The 18,789-nt window shown below is 35.9% G+C and overlaps 4 protein-coding genes across 5 annotated transcripts in view; 2 read left to right on the forward strand and 2 right to left on the reverse strand.

Annotated features, from left to right (window-relative positions):
• The first annotated feature begins 444 nt into the window (after positions 1 to 444).
• LOC120334454 (oxaloacetate tautomerase fahd2, mitochondrial-like) lies at positions 445 to 7,293 on the forward strand. The gene is made up of 8 exons (XM_039401965.2): positions 445 to 872; positions 1,677 to 1,799; positions 2,441 to 2,516; positions 3,202 to 3,304; positions 4,076 to 4,173; positions 5,102 to 5,264; positions 5,871 to 6,067; positions 7,000 to 7,293. The coding sequence occupies exons 1-8, from the start codon at positions 739 to 741 to the stop codon at positions 7,069 to 7,071; spliced, it is 966 nt and encodes a 321-aa protein (XP_039257899.2). The 5' UTR covers positions 445 to 738; the 3' UTR covers positions 7,072 to 7,293.
• On the reverse strand, positions 7,233 to 9,119 carry LOC120333731 (signal recognition particle receptor subunit beta-like). The gene has a single exon (XM_039401070.2). The coding sequence runs from the start codon at positions 9,113 to 9,115 to the stop codon at positions 8,324 to 8,326; it is 792 nt and encodes a 263-aa protein (XP_039257004.2). The 5' UTR covers positions 9,116 to 9,119; the 3' UTR covers positions 7,233 to 8,323.
• On the reverse strand, positions 9,119 to 12,081 carry LOC120333730 (signal recognition particle subunit SRP54-like). Its single transcript, XM_039401069.2, has one exon. It carries the CDS (start codon positions 12,006 to 12,008, stop codon positions 10,521 to 10,523), a length of 1,488 nt encoding a protein of 495 aa, XP_039257003.2. The 5' UTR covers positions 12,009 to 12,081; the 3' UTR covers positions 9,119 to 10,520.
• An 856-nt stretch (positions 12,082 to 12,937) lies between these two features.
• LOC120333728 (creatine kinase U-type, mitochondrial-like) overlaps positions 12,938 to 18,789 on the forward strand; it is a 41,018-nt gene continuing 35,166 nt past the window's right edge. The window contains exons 1-2 of one of the 2 annotated variants that reach the window (XM_039401064.2): positions 12,938 to 13,095; positions 17,463 to 17,609. In XM_039401064.2, coding sequence (XP_039256998.1) covers positions 17,470 to 17,609 — 140 coding nt within the window. In that variant the 5' untranslated portion in view covers positions 12,938 to 13,095; positions 17,463 to 17,469. Of the gene's footprint in view, positions 13,096 to 15,616; positions 15,760 to 17,462; positions 17,610 to 18,789 lie in introns of those variants that run through there. The other variant, XM_078120593.1, reaches the window with a different exon arrangement.

Consider the following 18,789-nt stretch of genomic DNA (forward strand, 5'->3'; position numbering starts at 1 on the left):
GATAGTGAGCTAGAGACTTAATTGGTTATGTCAAACCATAAAGCATAAAATGCACACATTTGGGTACTCCCATAGTATGTGTACCAGGTTAGGTCATAATTTTATTCCGATTTTTCCTTATTTTAGTTCTATTACGAGTTCAAGGACTGTCTGTGTTAGCTATCGATACTCCTTACTCATAAGTTTCAGTCACATTACACAACTTGATGTAAAATAGGCAGACAAAATTAGTTATCTCCATATTGGTAAACATTCTTCTAGGATTGAGCGCCCACTATTTAGCTATAATCTGATTCTTAGGTACTCTATGAACAAGGCTCTTGTGGTTATTAGACACTGATTATTACTGGGCATACCTGTAATAAAATCCGTTATCAAAAACTATGCAATAGGTGCACCATTATTACGAAATAATCGAAAGCCAATAATGTGTCGTTTTATCTCCCTTGACGGCCAAACATGCGCGAATATCAATCAATCATATCAATTTTACCATAATGGGAACTGAATTAGTTTGGCGCTAATGGGGCTGTAAAATATTACCATTTAAACATCTATATGCTTACAATTAGCCATATATGGTACAAACTACGCCAACTCTATTGTTGCATTAAATTCGAAAAGCACCCACATTACAAATATGGCCATTACCGAACTGGTATAATCGACACAGTGACCACGGTCTGACGGTACTTCTGCAAACGCTTGCAAAACAATCAATCGCTGAACAAATATATTATGCTGAGACAAACGTTCTTTGCTAGTCGGCGTGTTTGCTACGCTTTTTGTAAGGTATTCGGAAATAGAGAATTTTCAATTTCAGCGACGAATAAAATGAGACTGCTGCAGTTTAAATACCAAGATAAACAAAAGTGAGTCATTTTTTATGGTTTAGTTAAAATGTGAATCCCTAGTTCTGTAATTGGTTTCGTTATCTTATGGTTTTCGCACCGTTAATGTGCGCTCGTCAAGATTAAAATATTCAGGTAGGTACATTTTAAGCTGTTCTGGTCAGTATTATTGCAATATTATGCTGTCTTAGGTCTTAAGTCAGTAAGTGTTGAATAAATCATCGTTATATGGAAAGTCAGAAAGTAGATTGGCAGAACAATCTCATGTTGAGAAAATGGCTGTAGTTCTGTCACCGTGGTGCATTTTAATTCTCTCCCGTTATACCCACATAAAAGGGCAATGGTTACTGGGATATTCAATGTACTAATAAACAACATATTCTGCCTACTTGACTTGTGGTTATAAATGTATAATTAGAAAGTGATCAAAAACGGATGTCGCAATTTCAACTTGTGATGTCATAAAACTGCTTATGGTGGTATGGAAATACAGCAGTGGCCTTTCGCAATGATTTCAACCATATACATAGACATACAGTGCTCCAGCAGTCATTTTCAATAACCAACCCATGTCACATTGAAATATTAGGTGTTTATATAATACTCGATCTTCATTTTTACTGGTTGAAGGTCCTGCCAAATGATTTGAAGTCGAATTGCAAATTATAAGATTAATTTTTCCATGGTATATGAGTTAAAACAAGTCCATCAATTTATTATGATGGACTTGGCGCAGGTTATTCTGCATATTGAGCACTTGTTATTAAGATTAAACTTCTCTCTATTGAAGTTTTCCAAAAAATAAATTTCTACATCATAATACAGGGTTGGAATTGAACTGAAAGATGGTGGTGATGTCATCAATCTCACTGATGCAGATCCACAGTTTCCTGACAATATGGTTGCATTCTTGGAAAAGGGAGAATCTTTACTGAATGCAGCTAGAAAGTGAATATTAGTTCTGTTAGTAATGTTAAGCTTTATAAATATAAGTTTTCCTATTGTGATTCTGTTGTAATTGTTACGCAGGATTGGGGTCTTCAATTTGATCTAGTAAATGCTCGGCTATCTGGCTCACTGTGCTAAGCGTTAAAAATATGCTCGCCACCGCACCTCTGATTACCCTGCGTGGGTTCGACTTCCATGCGGGCTTAATTATGTGCGAGAGGATTGCTGGACTCCTTACTGCTGCAGGGTGGTTCATGTAACCGCTGGTCGGTCCATGCATCTGAAAACAAATAACTGGCCAACTAATATCATACCTGACATGGGCTGGTAACCAGACTGGAACGTGGTCCGCCACATGATTAGGCCATATTATCGATTTTTCTATCCCCCCACCCACCCCCAGGATAAATCCTAATCCTAAAACCACTGACTCATCTAGCAGGTTAGCAGCATGTACGCTGCTGTATATTAGACTATTGTCATTTAACAACTCAAACGATAAATAAATGTTCACAAAACATCCTCATTTTTTAGGTTAAATTCAGGTTCCTTTCCTCAGCTTCAATTGTGTATTAGTTTTAAATATAATTTCTAATAGCGAGAATTTGGTGTGAGTTTCATTTCTTCACTTTGTTTTATAGATACTCCGGTGCGCAAAGCCATATTATAACCAGAAGTGAGATCAAACTTTTGTCTCCAGTAACAAGACCTGATAAAGTAATTTCATTTTTGATTTAGTTTTCATAAGTTGTTTGCACCAAGTGAATTTGTTTCGGAAATATTTTCCATCTTGTGTGTTTATATCCACATTACTTAAAAGGTGCTTTGTAATGTTTTACCCCTGGTATTTAATGGTTTTTAGCCTATTGTATGAGCAAACTATGTTTGTAAATTTTCCCTAGAGATAATTATTATACTCTACATCAGGGGTGTGCAACAGGTGGCCCGCGGGCCACATCCCAACCCACCTAATTTAGTATGGTTCCTTGCAACACTCGGATTTTTCTCACCAAGCATAAAATCCTAACAGTTTAAGTTTAAAAAGGTGCTCACATGGATGAAAATACCTAAAGTTTTTTTTCGCTCTTGTCGCAGTGTTGAATCTTACGCTGTTTTGCCTGATGCATATATTACCGTAAGGTTAAGCGATAGCTGTATCCTCTTTTGCCTTTTCTGCTAATTTTTTGTGTGGCCCAGCTAGATGTCTAAAGTTGGTTATATGGCTCACCGACAAAAAAAGTTGCACATATCTGCCCTGGCTGATTTTAATTGGCATAGTTCTACAGCTAGATATTCAATCTTTCCATAACTTCGTATTTAGTCCCATAATAGATGCAGTACATATGTAACATGAAATAAAATTTGCTTGGAATGTCGCTTATTAATTCACTATTCATCTCAGATAATATGTGTTGGAATGAACTATAAAGATCATTGCCTGGAACAAAATGCTCCGATACCAGAGGAACCTATTATATTCAGCAAGTTTCCAAGCTGTATTATAGGTGAGAATCTATTTTTTCATGTTTAAATGTCTATGGAATAACTCTTAGTTGATTTTTTAACGGTTAAGACAAAGAAACGCCCTTATCAAAATATGTCCTATATTGGCTGTTCCCAAAGAGTGCGCCATGAAAATTAACGTAATTGTGTTAAACATAACTAAAATATGATTGAATGTTTTACATATTGTATTTATTATAAATGTTTTTTGTTTTTTATCCTACATGGTACGTATTCAATAAAAAGATGATTGACCACATTCTTCAATATTTTACTCGAAGATTGTTGTTTTCATCATTATCCATGGTAATATAAAATTGGGTGAAAATTTAAGTAATTTTTTCATATTTGAGCTTGCACCCTAGCTCTGCAACCTGTACGTTGAAAGAGATTAAATTGACCTGTTTCCTATAACAAAATATTTCAAAACTTTGTTCAAAAGTGTAAAACCACTGATAGACTACTGAAATTCCATAATCTACATTTTTGGTCTGTGCCAAATTAGTAAACATTTGTCATAAACCTAATGCCAGACTGTAAAATTTTATTTATGGAAACTCTAGTACTAAACTTGGAAGTGAGAACATTCTTTGTTGTAAAATAAAACGATATGATCCCTGATATTTTACTTGAAGATTGTTGTTTTCATCATTATTCATGGTAATTTATTGACCTGTTTGTTTCGTAATCCCTAAGTAAGCGTTTGTCATTAGACTAATGTCGGTCTTCGAAATATAGTTTCTGGGAACTCATGAACATTTTTTTTGTTCAAGCATCCGGTGATCCAATTGTGTTACCAAAAATATCCGACTCTGTTGATTGGGAGGTTGAGCTGGCAGTTGTTATTGGAAAGAGAGGAAAAAATATTGAGGTACAAATTTTATATTATCTTTATTCCAATCGAGAATACTATTTTTTCTGTGAATACTAACATGGTACAATATAACCGACTGTATTCTTCTGAACTTTAAGAACTTGTCCAGTCGTTGGCTCATATTGGTAAACTGTCAGTGTACCCACCAGACATAAAAAAACTTAGTTTCGTTAAAAAGTTTAAAAGATTTTTCCAACAACTTTCGTTATGTGTGATTCGCTGCCTAATACAATGGTTCCCAACCTTTTATGGCTTGCACCCCCCTCCGGAGGCTTTTAGCACCTATGACCCCCTTGTTTATCATCCAATGGTATTTATAGTGTTATTTTGATTGGTAGATTTCAAATCCCATTATGTTCAAACAAATCATGCTCAAAAAAGTGAAAACACTCTGTGAAATAACCTTATCAAGCAATGAGGCTAGGATATCTCATTATGTTCGAACAAGCCCTGCACAAAAAAGTGAAAGCACCCTGTGAAATAACCTTATCAAGCAAAAGTAAAATCAGTTTGCGCCTAGCATTTTGGCCCCCTCCAACTGCCTGCTCTTTCCTGAACATAATGGCCTTAATCGCTTCAAGTCTGCCGTCAACAATCGATTCTTACTAACATGTACAGCACTGTTATATTTCGATGTTGTTTCAATAGTGGCACACCGGAAGTATTCATACCAAGATGACGCACAACCTGAACAACCTAACCTGGTACACAAACTATGTTCAACCAAGATGACGCACAACCTGAACAACCCAACCTGGTACACATACTATGTTCAGGTTGTGTGCCATCTTGGTACGAATACTTCAGGAGCACCTTCCAGTGGTCAATGTATTTTAAATGTTATATCAGGGTTTCGCTATTATTCACACCATTCATTTCATATATTGTCACAAATGTAATTTTCCTGTACATTATTTTTATGAAGGAATCGGAAGCAATGGACTATGTTGCTGGATACACGGTTGCTCATGATGTTAGTGCAAGAGATTGGCAAATGCAAAAGAATGGGAAACAATGGTTGCTTGGAAAAACATTTGATACATTTTGTCCTCTTGGACCTGTCATTGTTACTAAAGACGCTCTCCCAAGTGAGTATTTTCCATGAAGTGTCTAAATCCAGATAAAACACCTGATCATAGCATTGAGTTTTGTTTGAAAATCACCAGATTCTTCATAATTTGGCGTAAGCTCCCTATTCTGGTGGGCTTAGGATGGAGGTATTTGATACAACAAAATTAGTTGCTTCGCATCCAAAGATGTTATGAGTAATTTGTATCAACAGTTTTTGTTTTGTATTCAAGCAATACTCAATGTCAAACCAACCATATTTGCTTAGGATAAGATAAAGAGAGAGGAAAGTATAAGACAGGTTAATCACATGGTGACCGGTTTATCGTCCCGTTACCAATCCATGTTGTGTATTGAAATAGTTAATTAGATGCATGGACAGTTTGAACACTTGAACCATCTTATAGGGGCGAGGAGTCGAGCTACCTCTGCATATGCCGGTAATTATCAGTCACTGTATTCAAACGCACGCAAGATAATCATAGGTATCCGTAAACTTAGCATAATGCGCCAAACGTCGAGCCTATTTCTCATTGAATTAAAATACCTAAGGTTTTTACCATTTTTATACAGCTTATGGCTCTTTAGCACCACCGGCATATTCTTAAACACCATACTTTTTTCAGATCCTCATAAGCTAGCTCTCTGCTGTTTAGTCAACAATTTTCCGATGCAAGATAGCTCTACTGATCAACTTATATTTAAAACTGAAGAAATCATTGCATGGGTCTCACAGTTCAGTACATTAGAACCTGGTGACTTAATATTAACTGGAACCCCACCTGGGGTAGGGGTTTTCAGAAAGCCCCCAGTGTATATGAAGGTATGTTTTTATATAGGCACAGTAATATTTATATCAGGGCTGTGGAATTCTATTTTTATTCATATTGCATTTTGTTAGGGTCATAATTTTCGGCTTATAATGGTGTTAAGTCGAAGTCAAAATTTATTGAAAATGCATTTGGTTAAGTATTCCCGACAGACAGATAATAAATGCATTCATCAAAGAGTTTGTTGGTTGGGAGCAGACATTACAGCCAGAGCTGTTTTCAAATTTGACTGTGCATTTTTCCAGACTAGTGTTTATCCTATTAGATCATTATTCAATTATACATTCTTGTTTTTATTATACTATAAATTCAAGTAAGACTTAGAAGTTTTCATGAACAATTTCGACAATATCTGCTCGCTTTTGAAGCTATTATAGACTAGTCCACTTAGTTGTAAGATCATGCTCATTATTATGTGTACTTGTTGAATCCCACTATATTTTATTGCTCTAAACCAGCGGGGGCACCATCATGCCAGAAAGCGCAAAACTGATGTTACTTTTACTAGAAAACTCCCCGTCTTGCTTGCTGAGGTTATTTTACAAGGTGCTTTCACTTTGTTGAGCAAGAATTGTTTGAAAATAATAGGATTTGGAATCTACCAATCTAAATAACATCATAAATACCTCTGGAATGATAAACAAGGGGCCATCAGTGCTAAATGCCTCCTAAAGGGGGCCATGAGGCATAAAAGGTTGGGAACCACCGCTCTAAACATATTCCTGTTTTATATCTGCCTAACCCAGAAAATACATTAAATCTCACTCCATATACTCATTCTAACCATTTGCCTCTTCCCTTACCCATGCATGGTCGTCATGGTTACGGCTGGGAGTTTTTGTCGAACTTTCAGTATTTGGGGGCAATGCTCTATCTAAATATAATGAAGTCTTAAATGTTTCATAAATCATGTTGTTTGTTTCAGCCCGGTGATGTGATCACCTGTGAAGTGGAAGGAATTGGGAGAATAACTAATACAGTTGTTGCAGAAGAATAAAAATATGTTCAAATGATTTTATTGAAAAAATTGCAATCAGTTTTCATGTAATTTATGCAAAGTGTTGGCAGAACTGTCAAGTGGGAATTAGTACTTCTTACTATTATTAAAATTTAGGGTTATTTGGTATAATACCTCTAACGAATGTATCAGAATATGGCATGTGTTTTTCCAATGGCCTTAAGATCCTTTTGATCATGATGAAATATATGTATAATACGATTCTGAATTGTGATTGTTGAATCTTAAAATTCTTCTCAATCAATTTTGATTTTCATATTTTTCGCGAAGTGAATTAAATAAGCCTCTTCATTTATCTAGCATGATTATACAAGTGATGATCTCTGTACCATCTCTTTTGAAATAAATATTGAAAGTTCTATACCGCTCTGTTATGAGTTGAGGTAAAAATCATCGGCGAATAAATTCTCCATCTGCGCAATGTCTTGAATATAAATATTACTGATCTTGGTATAAATGTGACTTGATCTTCTTTGGGCACTCATTAGGATTGTAGAAATCTTAGAACAATTTTTAAATCTGTGTCTTCCTGTATATTATGTAGGTGTGAGTCTACTGGTGAAATATTTTTTAGCTATGGTGCTTGTTGGGAGGATTTCATGAACTTGACATTATGTGGTTTGAATTCTCAGCAAAACTTATTGTCTGTAGCAGCCCATAATCAGTGTTTAGGATTACCAATTTACATGCTCAACAGGTTGTAGGGTGGATATGGCCTCTTTTCTCTCCAAAAAAAAAAAAAATTTAGCGAAATGGTCGTAAGGTCATACATGCCCAATGACTAATGTAGCCACACATTTTCCCTTTGGACACCTAGAATTTTTTGAACCAACCTGCTCTGCAGCGAGCATTTCCCCTGTGAATTCTCTACAAGCAAACGTCCATAATAGTTCCTTCTCTTATATTTCCACAAAGAAAAGATTTCTCAGAAATGAATAAAGCAATAATTGCAACTGGGATTAATATAGGTTCACACTCATTCTTTTATTAAACAACCACCAAAAAACAAAGGAAAATGGATTCCAACAATCAGTGAATCCGAATTTCTCAAACTGTGTTCTGTGGAAACAGAACAGCCTCGAATCTAAATTGCTCGATTTTGGGTCATAAATTTGTTTCACAAATGGCAACATACAGGCTGACAGACCTTGAGCCAGTCTATCACCCTTTTCACAATTTCTTGGTGTTCCAAAACAAAAAAAAATTTGAGAAAAGGCTGCTCTATAAACACTCATGCCTGTCTATTTAACCAAAGTAATAGTTCATCAAGTCGAGACTCATTTTCAGAGTCACCTTTAGCGTTGCATTCAATGAAATCAACCTTCAATTTTCCTAAATGAGAAAATTCAAATGGCTTCCCCTTTACACCGAGATGCACAGTTGCTTCTTCTCCATCAATCGAACTCAAGGCCGCAGATCTAGTTTTCCGAACTGTGTTCAACTCTTTTTCTAAGTGATCTTGGATTACTTTTTTTGATTTTGAAGTCAATAGGTCTTGCTTGTTGCATGCAATCAAAAGAGGCGGCACGCATTTCAAGACGTTCTGGTCGGTCAAAATATTAAATAAATACTCCGCAACATCTTTCAAATCCTTAGAAAACGACTCGCTGTCAATGAGAAAAATAATTCCTTTTGCAGTATCTTTAAATTGGTCAAAAAACTTTTGCCGGATTGCTTCTTGGCCAGGGATATCAATGATATTAAGAGCTCCTTTTTCTGATGCGTACGTTGCTTGATTTTCTTTCAACGATGTTACAGTTTCAATCTCCTGTCCAGTTAGTATTTTACTCAAAAGATAAGTTTTCCCGGCACCACTCAATCCGACGAATAAAATTCCACGTCGCTTGACTTTTCCGCCAGCAACTAGTTTCCATACAAGGTAAAATAGGAGAGAAATAATGAACGAAACTCCGAACACAAAATACAACATGTTTTCCTCTCCCACATATTCCTGACAAATGTCTAAATATCGTTCGATTGAGTATGACATGTCAATGATTGGTTCACAACATCTATAGTTCATAAATCTGAAATATAGAGACAGTTTTCTTGATCAAAAAGCCGTAATATACATACACAGAATAATGCAACAATATTTTTTAAAGGTAATGTGCACTCTTTCAAAAATGTGCAAGTCTACCAGTTACTTTGGTCATCGCTAGGGATGCAATGTGAGAGATTGGGGTTTTAATCAAGTCAATTTATTATGGTATTGGAGCGAGAATTACTTCTATGATTCACAGCAGTGGCTAATTACACCACGGCGGTAAAAGGGTTGCAAAGTATTTATTTTTCGCCATGAAAATTTTCGTGACAAGAAGGTTCAAAATTTTCAACCCCTGAGTCTCGTCTGTATTCTTAATTAGCTCAATTAGGCCTCAAGGGAGTCCATAGCCATGCTTGCTATAGTATCACTCAGCATGACTCACTAACACAATTGAGCATGTAAATAAAAGTAGTCGCAAGAATAAATAATGAGAAAATATTTTAAATTTAATTGAAACTGGTCCTGGCTTGGTGATATTCAGACCAAATCTTCAAAATTTACAAAAATGCGACTGTTTAGTTGTCAAACTAAATTTCCTCGTTATTGTCATGTCCATAATACTCTGCTTGTCCACAGCATTGTAAGAATGAGATCATGAGAAAAACAAAATATTATGCAATCTCCACTGCTTAAAAAGGTATTCTCCAGTACATATATATATATATATACAAATTCCATATATTTTCACAAAAATATCCGGCGAATAATATTCTGTCTCATTTGCAAACACATGCGCCATGAAACAAAACTCATAATAGAATAAAGAATAAAACTGGCATGATTTCCTTCAATCACATGAAATAAATGTACAATAAAACAAGAAATCTTGTTGATTCACAGCAACACCAAAATTCCCATAATGAAAACAAAAATCAAGAATTTATCCTTGTATTACCGGTACATCAGTAATTAATATCGATCCGGTTTTCCTCTATATCCTAATCTCTAGAAAACCAACGATAGTTTAAAATCTGCTTACAATCCGATAAAAAAATTCAACAATGACATGAACACATAAACAATAGGAAATTTACATCATCAGATCACATCATTTTCAACGTTGGGTCAAAATCCTTGGGAAGTTTGTTCCCTTATATTTGTACAATTGTGGGAACCCCGGGCCTAGAAAGGACCATTGGGAATAAATCCTATTTATTGGCATACTCTTCAACATCATCAATTATTAAAAAAGTGAAGCATAAGAAAAAATTAAATATCCAATGAGCATTATGAGTTTAAACATAGCAAAACACTGTAACTTTTCATATATAGCCTAAGTATGCTCAAGTAATCTGGTGAGCTTTCATGCAAGCCATATTCCAATTGCGATTTTAGTCTTTAGAATATATTATTTTAAATTGTATTCTTACTTATAAATCAATCATTTGCCACCAGGCCCTCCACCCTGTTGAAACTGTCTCATCATGTTTGTGAGTCCCTGCATGCCACCCATTTGATGCAAAACCCTTGGGTCCATCATTTTTGCCATATGCGTATTAAGTCTGGCCATCTGTGACGGGTTAACATTTTTATCCATTCCGCCAGGTTTAAAAAGTCCTTTCATGCCTCCCATCTTTTTGACCATCTGCGCGAATTTTCCATATTGCATCATAAGCTCGTTGACTTCTTTAGGTAGCGTACCAGAACCCCTCGCCACTCTTGCGACTCTACTTGGCTGCCTAGTGAAAAGTTTAGCTCCTTCTTTACTGTCAAGTTCATCATCTGTCATGCTGTCCATAATTGTCATGAGTTTTTTTAGTCGTTCCATCGAGTCCTTTTCATGTCCTTTTGTCATGAAATCGTTAAATCCTGGTATCATACTCATAATTTGACTGAATGGCCCCATTTTCATAATATTTTGAAATTGTTCGTACATGTCTCGTAAAGTGAATTGTCCGTGTTTCAATTTGTCTAATAGTTCTTCATTTTCATCCAATTTCAGTTCGTTAACTTTGTCGATAAGGCCTTCAATGTCACCCATATTAAGAAGTTTTCGGATAAACGGTTGCGTTTTAAACATTTCGAAATCGTCAATATGTTCACCAGTACCTATGAAAATGATCGGTGATTTTGTAGCTGCAACTGCGCTAAGTGCACCTCCACCTTTCGCATGGCCATCAAGTTTTGTAATGATAACAGAACAAACATCGACTTTTTCCTTGAATGCTTTTGCTTGCGATTCGCATGCCTGTCCAATTGTGGCATCCATTACAAAGATGACATTATCAGGCGCAACGGCATTATATACTTGTAACATTTCCTCAAAAAGAGCATCTTCTTGCTTGTGTCTTCCACTTGTATCGACAATAATGATTTCAAAGTTTTCTTCTTTGAATTTTTCTACCCCCTCTTGCGCAATAATCACAGGATCAGCTTCAGTATAACTGCCGTAAAACGGAATACGAGCTTTCGTTGAATTTTGTTTTAACTGATCGAAAGCTCCGGCACGAAAAGTATCCGCACAGATTAGACATGTTTTCCAATTTTTTCGCTGATAATGATACGCAAGCTTAGTACAAGTCGTTGTTTTTCCACTACCTTGAAGACCAACAAACATAATTACATTAGCTTTACCTTTTGTTGGCTGCCATGCTTTGGTACCTGGGTCGACAAGTTTCACAAGCTCCTGGAATACAGCGGATTGAATCATTTTACGCTTGTTCAAACCAGATGCCATATCATCGAAATCAATCGCTGAGCGGACATTTTCTCGCATCTGCTTAACGAGTCGAATGTTGACATCTGCTTCGAGTAAGGCTCGACATATCTCCCCGAGCATTGATTGTAAAACTTCTTCATTGATAATGGTTGCATTGCTCAGAGAACGCAAAGCGTCCGTGATCTTTCGACCAAGATCTGCTAACACCATTTTGCTGCTTTACTTCTTTTCTCCAAATTAATATTATAATCTATGTTTAGATCTATCAACTGTAAATTGTATAAAATTTACTGATAAATACTGAATTAAATTATATGTTTGGGAATTCAATCTAGTAGGCATAAACAACAAACCGGTATTTCGGTTTTTTAATATTCAGATATTTACAGATTTACCAAGAGGCCTTGTCCCATTGCTAAGTCATTTAAAAAGTTGTAAAAAGTCTGCAAGTTGTGAATACCCAGCATGTACCGGTAGGCTAGGCATTGAATTCATTTTCCATTAGAAAGTATTTGTTACCAGTTCATTTAGTTCAACATACTGACATGGTCTGATGGTGTCAAATCGGCTATTAAAAACTGAACCCATTTCCTGATTTCAACATTCCGATTCTTAAAGATGTAATCTATGTACCGTACTGTAATGCTTAAGATACCGAACTGCAGTTCCAGTCTTGATAATCTAGAATTTTCTAAAATTTAAACTAAAAAAAACAAAAACTCAGAGACGCAACCTGGAAACGGGAAAGCACCGACAAGAACTTCTCCATTGCTTCCACGATGGCTTGTATTGCTGATGACGTCCATCGAAAAGCAAGCATATGGATGGTTGAGTACCAGTCAGGCATATAAAGAAATATTTTTTTTACCTTTTTTGACAGATAAATAAATTTAGGAATTTCATTTGTAATAGTTCTGAGGTACTTTTTGTCAAATGTTAGTTACATTCAAACCCATGCATCTGAAACAAATACACGTAACCGGTTACCGCCTTGAACCACTAACCGGGAGGGAAGCCGTGGTTCGCCGTATCGACTATCTTCTAAATTGAAATAAAAATGTGAAATTCCTATCCTATTTGAATTATTTATAATTTAGATTAGTTCTCAGGTTGCTAGATTTTAAATTTCAACAATGTTCTCAGAAAATGATTTGATTATTACTTCATAATCTAATCCATTCTGACGACACAGAGGAAACTGTAGTTTCCATGACTGCAGTAGAATTGAAATTTTTCTTTTGAATGCTGTACCGAAAGAACCTGGAGTCAAATTTTTATTTGAGTAACTGAAATAAATGTGAGTATCTAACATTATTCTATAAGCAAGAAAGATGCTGATATTGGCGAAACCTCTGGAGAGCGGTGTACGTGTGTTGACTCACATTCCGCCAACTAACGTTATGTAATATTGTTTTATTTTTATAAAAATCTACTGAAAAAACATGTCATGTATCTGGAATGTTAACTTCATACCCGAACTCTATCAGCTTTTCACTTCAATTTATCAACTTCTAAACTAGTTTTGCTTTGACCTGTTTTACGCACGTTTTAGGTGTTAGGGCCACTCTTGCCATCGCTCGCAACCTGCTCTGTTTCGTAGGTTATGTCAGGTTAGTATTTGATATTGTTTTAGCTTGGTAGTTTGCTCATCGTGGCGAATGTTTCAAATACATTCTAGCATTTGCTTTCTTTCGGATTCCTCCCGTGTGTTTTGCGTGCTGCTGTGTAAAAAAGAAAGCGTCATTAACTTTACTTGATAAACTTTAAAACACATTTATCAGACTACTTATTACCCTGCGAGCTAGAGGATTGTTTGACTGACTCCTCGCTATCCAATAGGGATTCACATAGCCACTCCTGCTGCATCTTTCTTATTTTAATCGTTAGCTATTTTCTTAACCGACTTGAAGGAGAGGCGACGTTTTCTATTAGGCTCCCATTATGTTATCTTGAAAATATGTCGCCAAACATTGTGGATTAGTTGGACGAATTGTATCCTTCGTTTCATTTTGTTCCGAAAATTTATATAAAATTAAATTCGTAACATCGTTTGTGAGATGTTACGTTGAAGCGAAAGCTTGGTAATCTTTAAATTATGTAGAACGGCAGTTTTAAATATTGTTGCAAAGACGCACTACGTGCGATATACCCTTGACTATGCACGGGAATTAGCTAGATAGCTCAATGGTTTACGAATTTATGTTCCATAGAGCTAAACTATATTTCTACATCAGACTTTTATAATATTTTTTTCAGAAATTTGATAACTCGCAATTGTTTATTGTAGTATGACGTCATAATACATACAAGATAATATGCTATAGAAAAAACATAATTTTGTGAATGCGATGAATTTTAAAGCTTTCCATCAAACAGCCCGAACGTGTGCTAAAGCACGTTTCATTTTATTTAAGACTGATTATTAAGTGACAATGAATTTGCGGTCGCGCGAGACAGTGGAACAATGCCCTCGCGTAATCAAAACATCACCCGACGCTCACCTAGTCATCGGAGTTCAATTTCAAGGTGACCTTCGTGGGATTGTTTGGGCTGTAACAGCCAACCATAAACACGAAATACGTGAGCTTTAAATAACCTATGATCTGACTTGTACAATGTTTTCGAATGCCTGTCTTCGTCCTCGTCGCTTTAGTATATACGGTATATTAATAATAACTGGATATTGGTATTATTAATGGGAAATTGATTACTGTATGTCCAAAAATAAATCAAGTGTTCCACATAAATATCTGCGATATGGATAACGAATACAAATTCATCATAAAAAAATCGTTCAATTATCCTGCAGTTCAAAACTTGTAAGCAAACATTACCTCTAATATGCAGTTCAAAAAACTGACGTAGAGCTATCAGAACGGTACTAGACGGAAGATTTCTTAAAAGCGTTTCAAATACACAAAAGGCTTTTGAATATGTTAACGAACAAACAGATTTAGTCAAAAACTCAAAATCATTGCTTATTCTACAAGATTATAAAAATTCTACGGGGTGTGTAATCATAAAAAAATGGATTCTGTGCTGATTTTATTTGAAATTAAGATTATTTGCTCCAAGATTCCTAAAGGACTTCATGGGTCGTAATCCTTTCAAAAATTTATTTCGCACCATCAACGTTCTTAAGGTGATTTTTGTAAATGTCAAGATGATAAGGTCCAATCCCCTCGACAGTTGTAGACATGTCGTAACGAATTAAACCAGAAATATGTATACTGGCGTCAAATCCAACTTTGACTGATTATTTCTATTATAAATTAACCCTTAATTACCCATACATAAAAAATGAATGCATTTGTCTTATCCTGGATAGACCACCACGCAATAACGAGTTAAGGTCATTCTGAAACGGATTAGATTCGCGAAACAATGATTATTAAAGACAGTTGAAAGCAATTTCAGACCGCTGATGACTTGCCCTGCCCGCCTATTGTGAGAAATACCACTATTTCCTAATCAGTGAAAACTATAAAGAATATCGTGTATTTGGATGTATTTTGTGGTTAATGACTTTGGTAATCCGAGCGGAGAATAATATACAAATTGCACTCGTTGAATTTGTAAGGTAGTACAATTTTGCCCTTTGAAATTTTCCCGTCAAAGTCGAGACAAATTGTTGTAATAGAGAAGTAATAGGAAGCAATGGTTGTGAAATATTATTGAATTATACAGTTTTCCTATGTGGTGCGCGTACTAGCTGCGGGTAGCGGATTTTAAAAAGGCAGCGACAAAGGGGCGACACCTGATGCGCTTAGCATTGTGTATCGTGAAAATGTATTCGCTTTGCCTACAAAAGACAGTGGAATTTTGTCCTGGCTTGCCCTACAATTTACAACCAACGTCCTTCACGGTTCAGGGTTTAGTCAGTCGTTTGAGGGAACTCTCGGAAGACGCTGCTCAAATTTTTCTTTTCGCCTGCATACGGAACTACCATTAAAATATAAAAGTAAGATGTTTGGAATTATATAATGGATTTGATTACGAGTGCCAATTTATTTTTACCTCGTGCTATTATGCTTCATAAAATAGGAAGAAACGGTTTGATATCCATGTAAATTTTCTCCAGAATTTCTCTTGATTTCTCTGAGAGTTTATTGAAACAGGTTTATAGCTATGCTTCTGAGCAAGTAGGCTACTCGTGACCTTGTTTTGGGTAATTTATCTTATGGAAACCGAATTTATATCTGGGGAAACCGAATTTCAATCATTTAGCAGATTATGAGTATTATCCCGGTCGAATCTAACTGCATTCAGTTTTTCGGAGCTGCTGGCGAGATAAGATCGAGTTGTCTGATTGATCGGTCCCTGTAGTATACAAATATAGGCCGGGAAGTCTACTTTCGTATATTTGTTGCATAAACTGTAGTTATGAAGTACAGAATAAATGAATTTCCGAATGGAATTTGGATCATAATATTCATAATATATCCAGTGTCGGATCATGGCCTTTAGAGGCCCTAAGCACTCAAGCCCTATATATAAAATATAAGGTTCTATTACATTTGAACCCTCGTACATTTGAACCCATGACAATTGCACCTGTATGCTATTGCACCTATGGAATTTTTTTTTGTTTCACGGAAACCCATACTAACCCTAACCCATGGGTTTTAGCACCTGCATATAGATTGAACCCGTGGATATACGCATGGGTTCAAATGTACATGGGTTCAAATGTACGGTCACCAAAATATAATAACAGGAATGTAACTAGTGTTCCGTGATATCTGAAATTGAAAGTAAGTTTCATTATCATTGCTGATTGAAGGCCAAATTATGATTAATTTACATATTTTGTAAAAATAGTCTATTAACATTTATTTATTCCAACCGGGCAAATATTGAGGTCTGAATAGCCTGACCAATCATCCCATTAAACGCTGAGGCACTATTGAGAACTCGGCTATGAAAATTACTGTGGTCCCCATTTTCCTTAGTGTCTTAAGCACGTGCTTCATTTGCTTAGTGGCTAAATGACTCTGACTACAGCATCCTTACATTGTTATACGCCTACAAATACGTCAGCATAATAGGAGCAAGACTAAATATAGTCAGTCTCGCGTTGTACAATCGAATATTAACAGTATTGAAGTTACGGTGAAATACAATTCAAAAGTTGAACGACTGGCACTTTTTAACAGTATTACAGTTAAAAAGCGTCAGTCGCCACTAAATCCGATATTTGTTTCTCATAGATACCAGTATTTAGAACTGTAGTAGTGTACCATTATTTCTTGACGTTCTATATTCCTAATGCCAAAATACCGATACCAGAATACCTGTACGATAACCATACCGCAACCTCAATAACTATTATAACACCTTGTTTATACCATCCCTAATTGACATTATTACAATCTATTTTTTATCCCACAGAAATTTATAATTTCTGTTTTACCCGTTTGTAATCACTATTTGATTGTGAGGCAAAACAGAATTTGTTTTTTAAATCCTCATTACCTTTCTGGTATTAGAATGAACAGCCGAATGTATTTTATGGACCATCCCTAGTCCAACACAAGTTACCCAAGAAATTGCGGTCTCTTTTGTATTTTATCTTATTTACCGTTATTATGACATCACAGTCATATCATTTTATTCAAATTTTTCTAAATTGAAATTAAATTTATTCATTTTTTATCTACGCAGAGTCAACATGGCTTTCACATTGAAGACTTTTCTTCCTGCTGCAAGTGTCGCCTTGGCTGGTGGAGCTGGAGCTTTCTATTACCAGAAGACCAGAACACCACAGGCAGCGCTGGAAGCTGCCTCTGGAGGAAACAGATACCCAGCAAGGTACGTTAAGCATTGTTTGTACGTTTATTACGACACGCTTCACGAAGGCTACTCAGCTAGGAATAATGTCAGAAAATGAAGCGCCGTGATCATGTTTTTCCTATTGCGCAATAGTCACGTTATGGTTGAGACTTTCACAGCCTTAATTCGTTCGGTCTTCGTTGTTTTTGGTGAGTTAAGCTACGGAATTCGATGAAGATTATAACACAATTACATGCACTTGCTTACTACATTATAATGTGTTACGCACCCATGTTTTATAAATATAGCTTACTGACACAAGGACATAACGAACTGATTAGCATGTACCGTATCACCGAACTAAGGTTATGATAATTAAATGTGCTGTTTTAGTTTTGTCGTAAAATATACCATTGTAAAACCTGTAGATGTATTTTTGTGAATAGTTTTAGATATTACTAGATTGTTGCGTAAGTAATAAGTACTGAGCGTTATGGTCGAGAGGGGGTCGGCCTTGCTTAACAAAAGTATAAAAAGGAGACATCACATGGTCGGCTCAAATCTTTTTAAAACAAGTTGGTCGTTGTTAGCTTATCAACATGTCTTGCCTTGCCTAGGTTAATTCTGATTCAAACATTCGAAAGTCTCGATTCTGCTTTCAACTCGTTTGAGAAGTCTGTGTACTGTGTCTGTGTATTCTGACAAATTTGTGTTTCTGAACGATGATTGGAGTTCAGTCGTAAAATTTTTCACACTAAGTCGTGTCATGGTAAATTAAATGAAGCACAAAAGTAATATCCTTACAAAAAAATCGCATTTATCTTTCTTGACAATACCATCGCGCTTTTCAGGCGACCACGCCCGCATCGCGAGCGTCAAGCACAACAACATCGCGACGCAGAAGACCCACCCGATCCCCTCTCACCAGGAAGGTTTCGTCGACGGGATTCGTTTCTCGACGTTCTAGTATAGGCCGCCGTTATGCCTGATAAACCATGACCTTAGAATCCTAGAATTGTGATTATGTAACTATAATATAATAGTATTTACCGGAATAAGTATTTAGTTTTATGGATTATTGTGCAATGGATTATTGTGAAATTTTTATCAACTTTAAAGATGTTTATTCTATTGTTCATGCCATGATTTCTATTTTCTAAGTTTTTATCGTCTAATAAATCGACTGTAAACGAATCGTACTCATTTGTTTTTAATTTTG

The sequence above is a fragment of the Styela clava genome, chromosome 15 (genome assembly GCF_964204865.1).
Source record: "Styela clava chromosome 15, kaStyClav1.hap1.2, whole genome shotgun sequence".
Classification (NCBI taxonomy): domain Eukaryota; kingdom Metazoa; phylum Chordata; class Ascidiacea; order Stolidobranchia; family Styelidae; genus Styela; species Styela clava.

Excerpts from the sequence above, each read along its gene's own strand:
- LOC120334454 (XM_039401965.2), top strand. The coding sequence starts at position 739 with ATGCTGAGACAAACGTTCTTTGCTAGTCGGCGTGTTTGCTACGCTTTT. Across the intron at positions 873-1,676 it reads AAATACCAAGATAAACAAAA|GGTTGGAATTGAACTGAAAG; the intron begins GTGAGTCATTTT and ends ATCATAATACAG. Across the intron at positions 4,174-5,101 it reads AGAGAGGAAAAAATATTGAG|GAATCGGAAGCAATGGACTA; the intron begins GTACAAATTTTA and ends ATTTTTATGAAG.
- LOC120333731 (XM_039401070.2), bottom strand. The coding sequence starts at position 9,115 with ATGAACTATAGATGTTGTGAACCAATCATTGACATGTCATACTCAATC.
- LOC120333730 (XM_039401069.2), bottom strand. The coding sequence starts at position 12,008 with ATGGTGTTAGCAGATCTTGGTCGAAAGATCACGGACGCTTTGCGTTCT.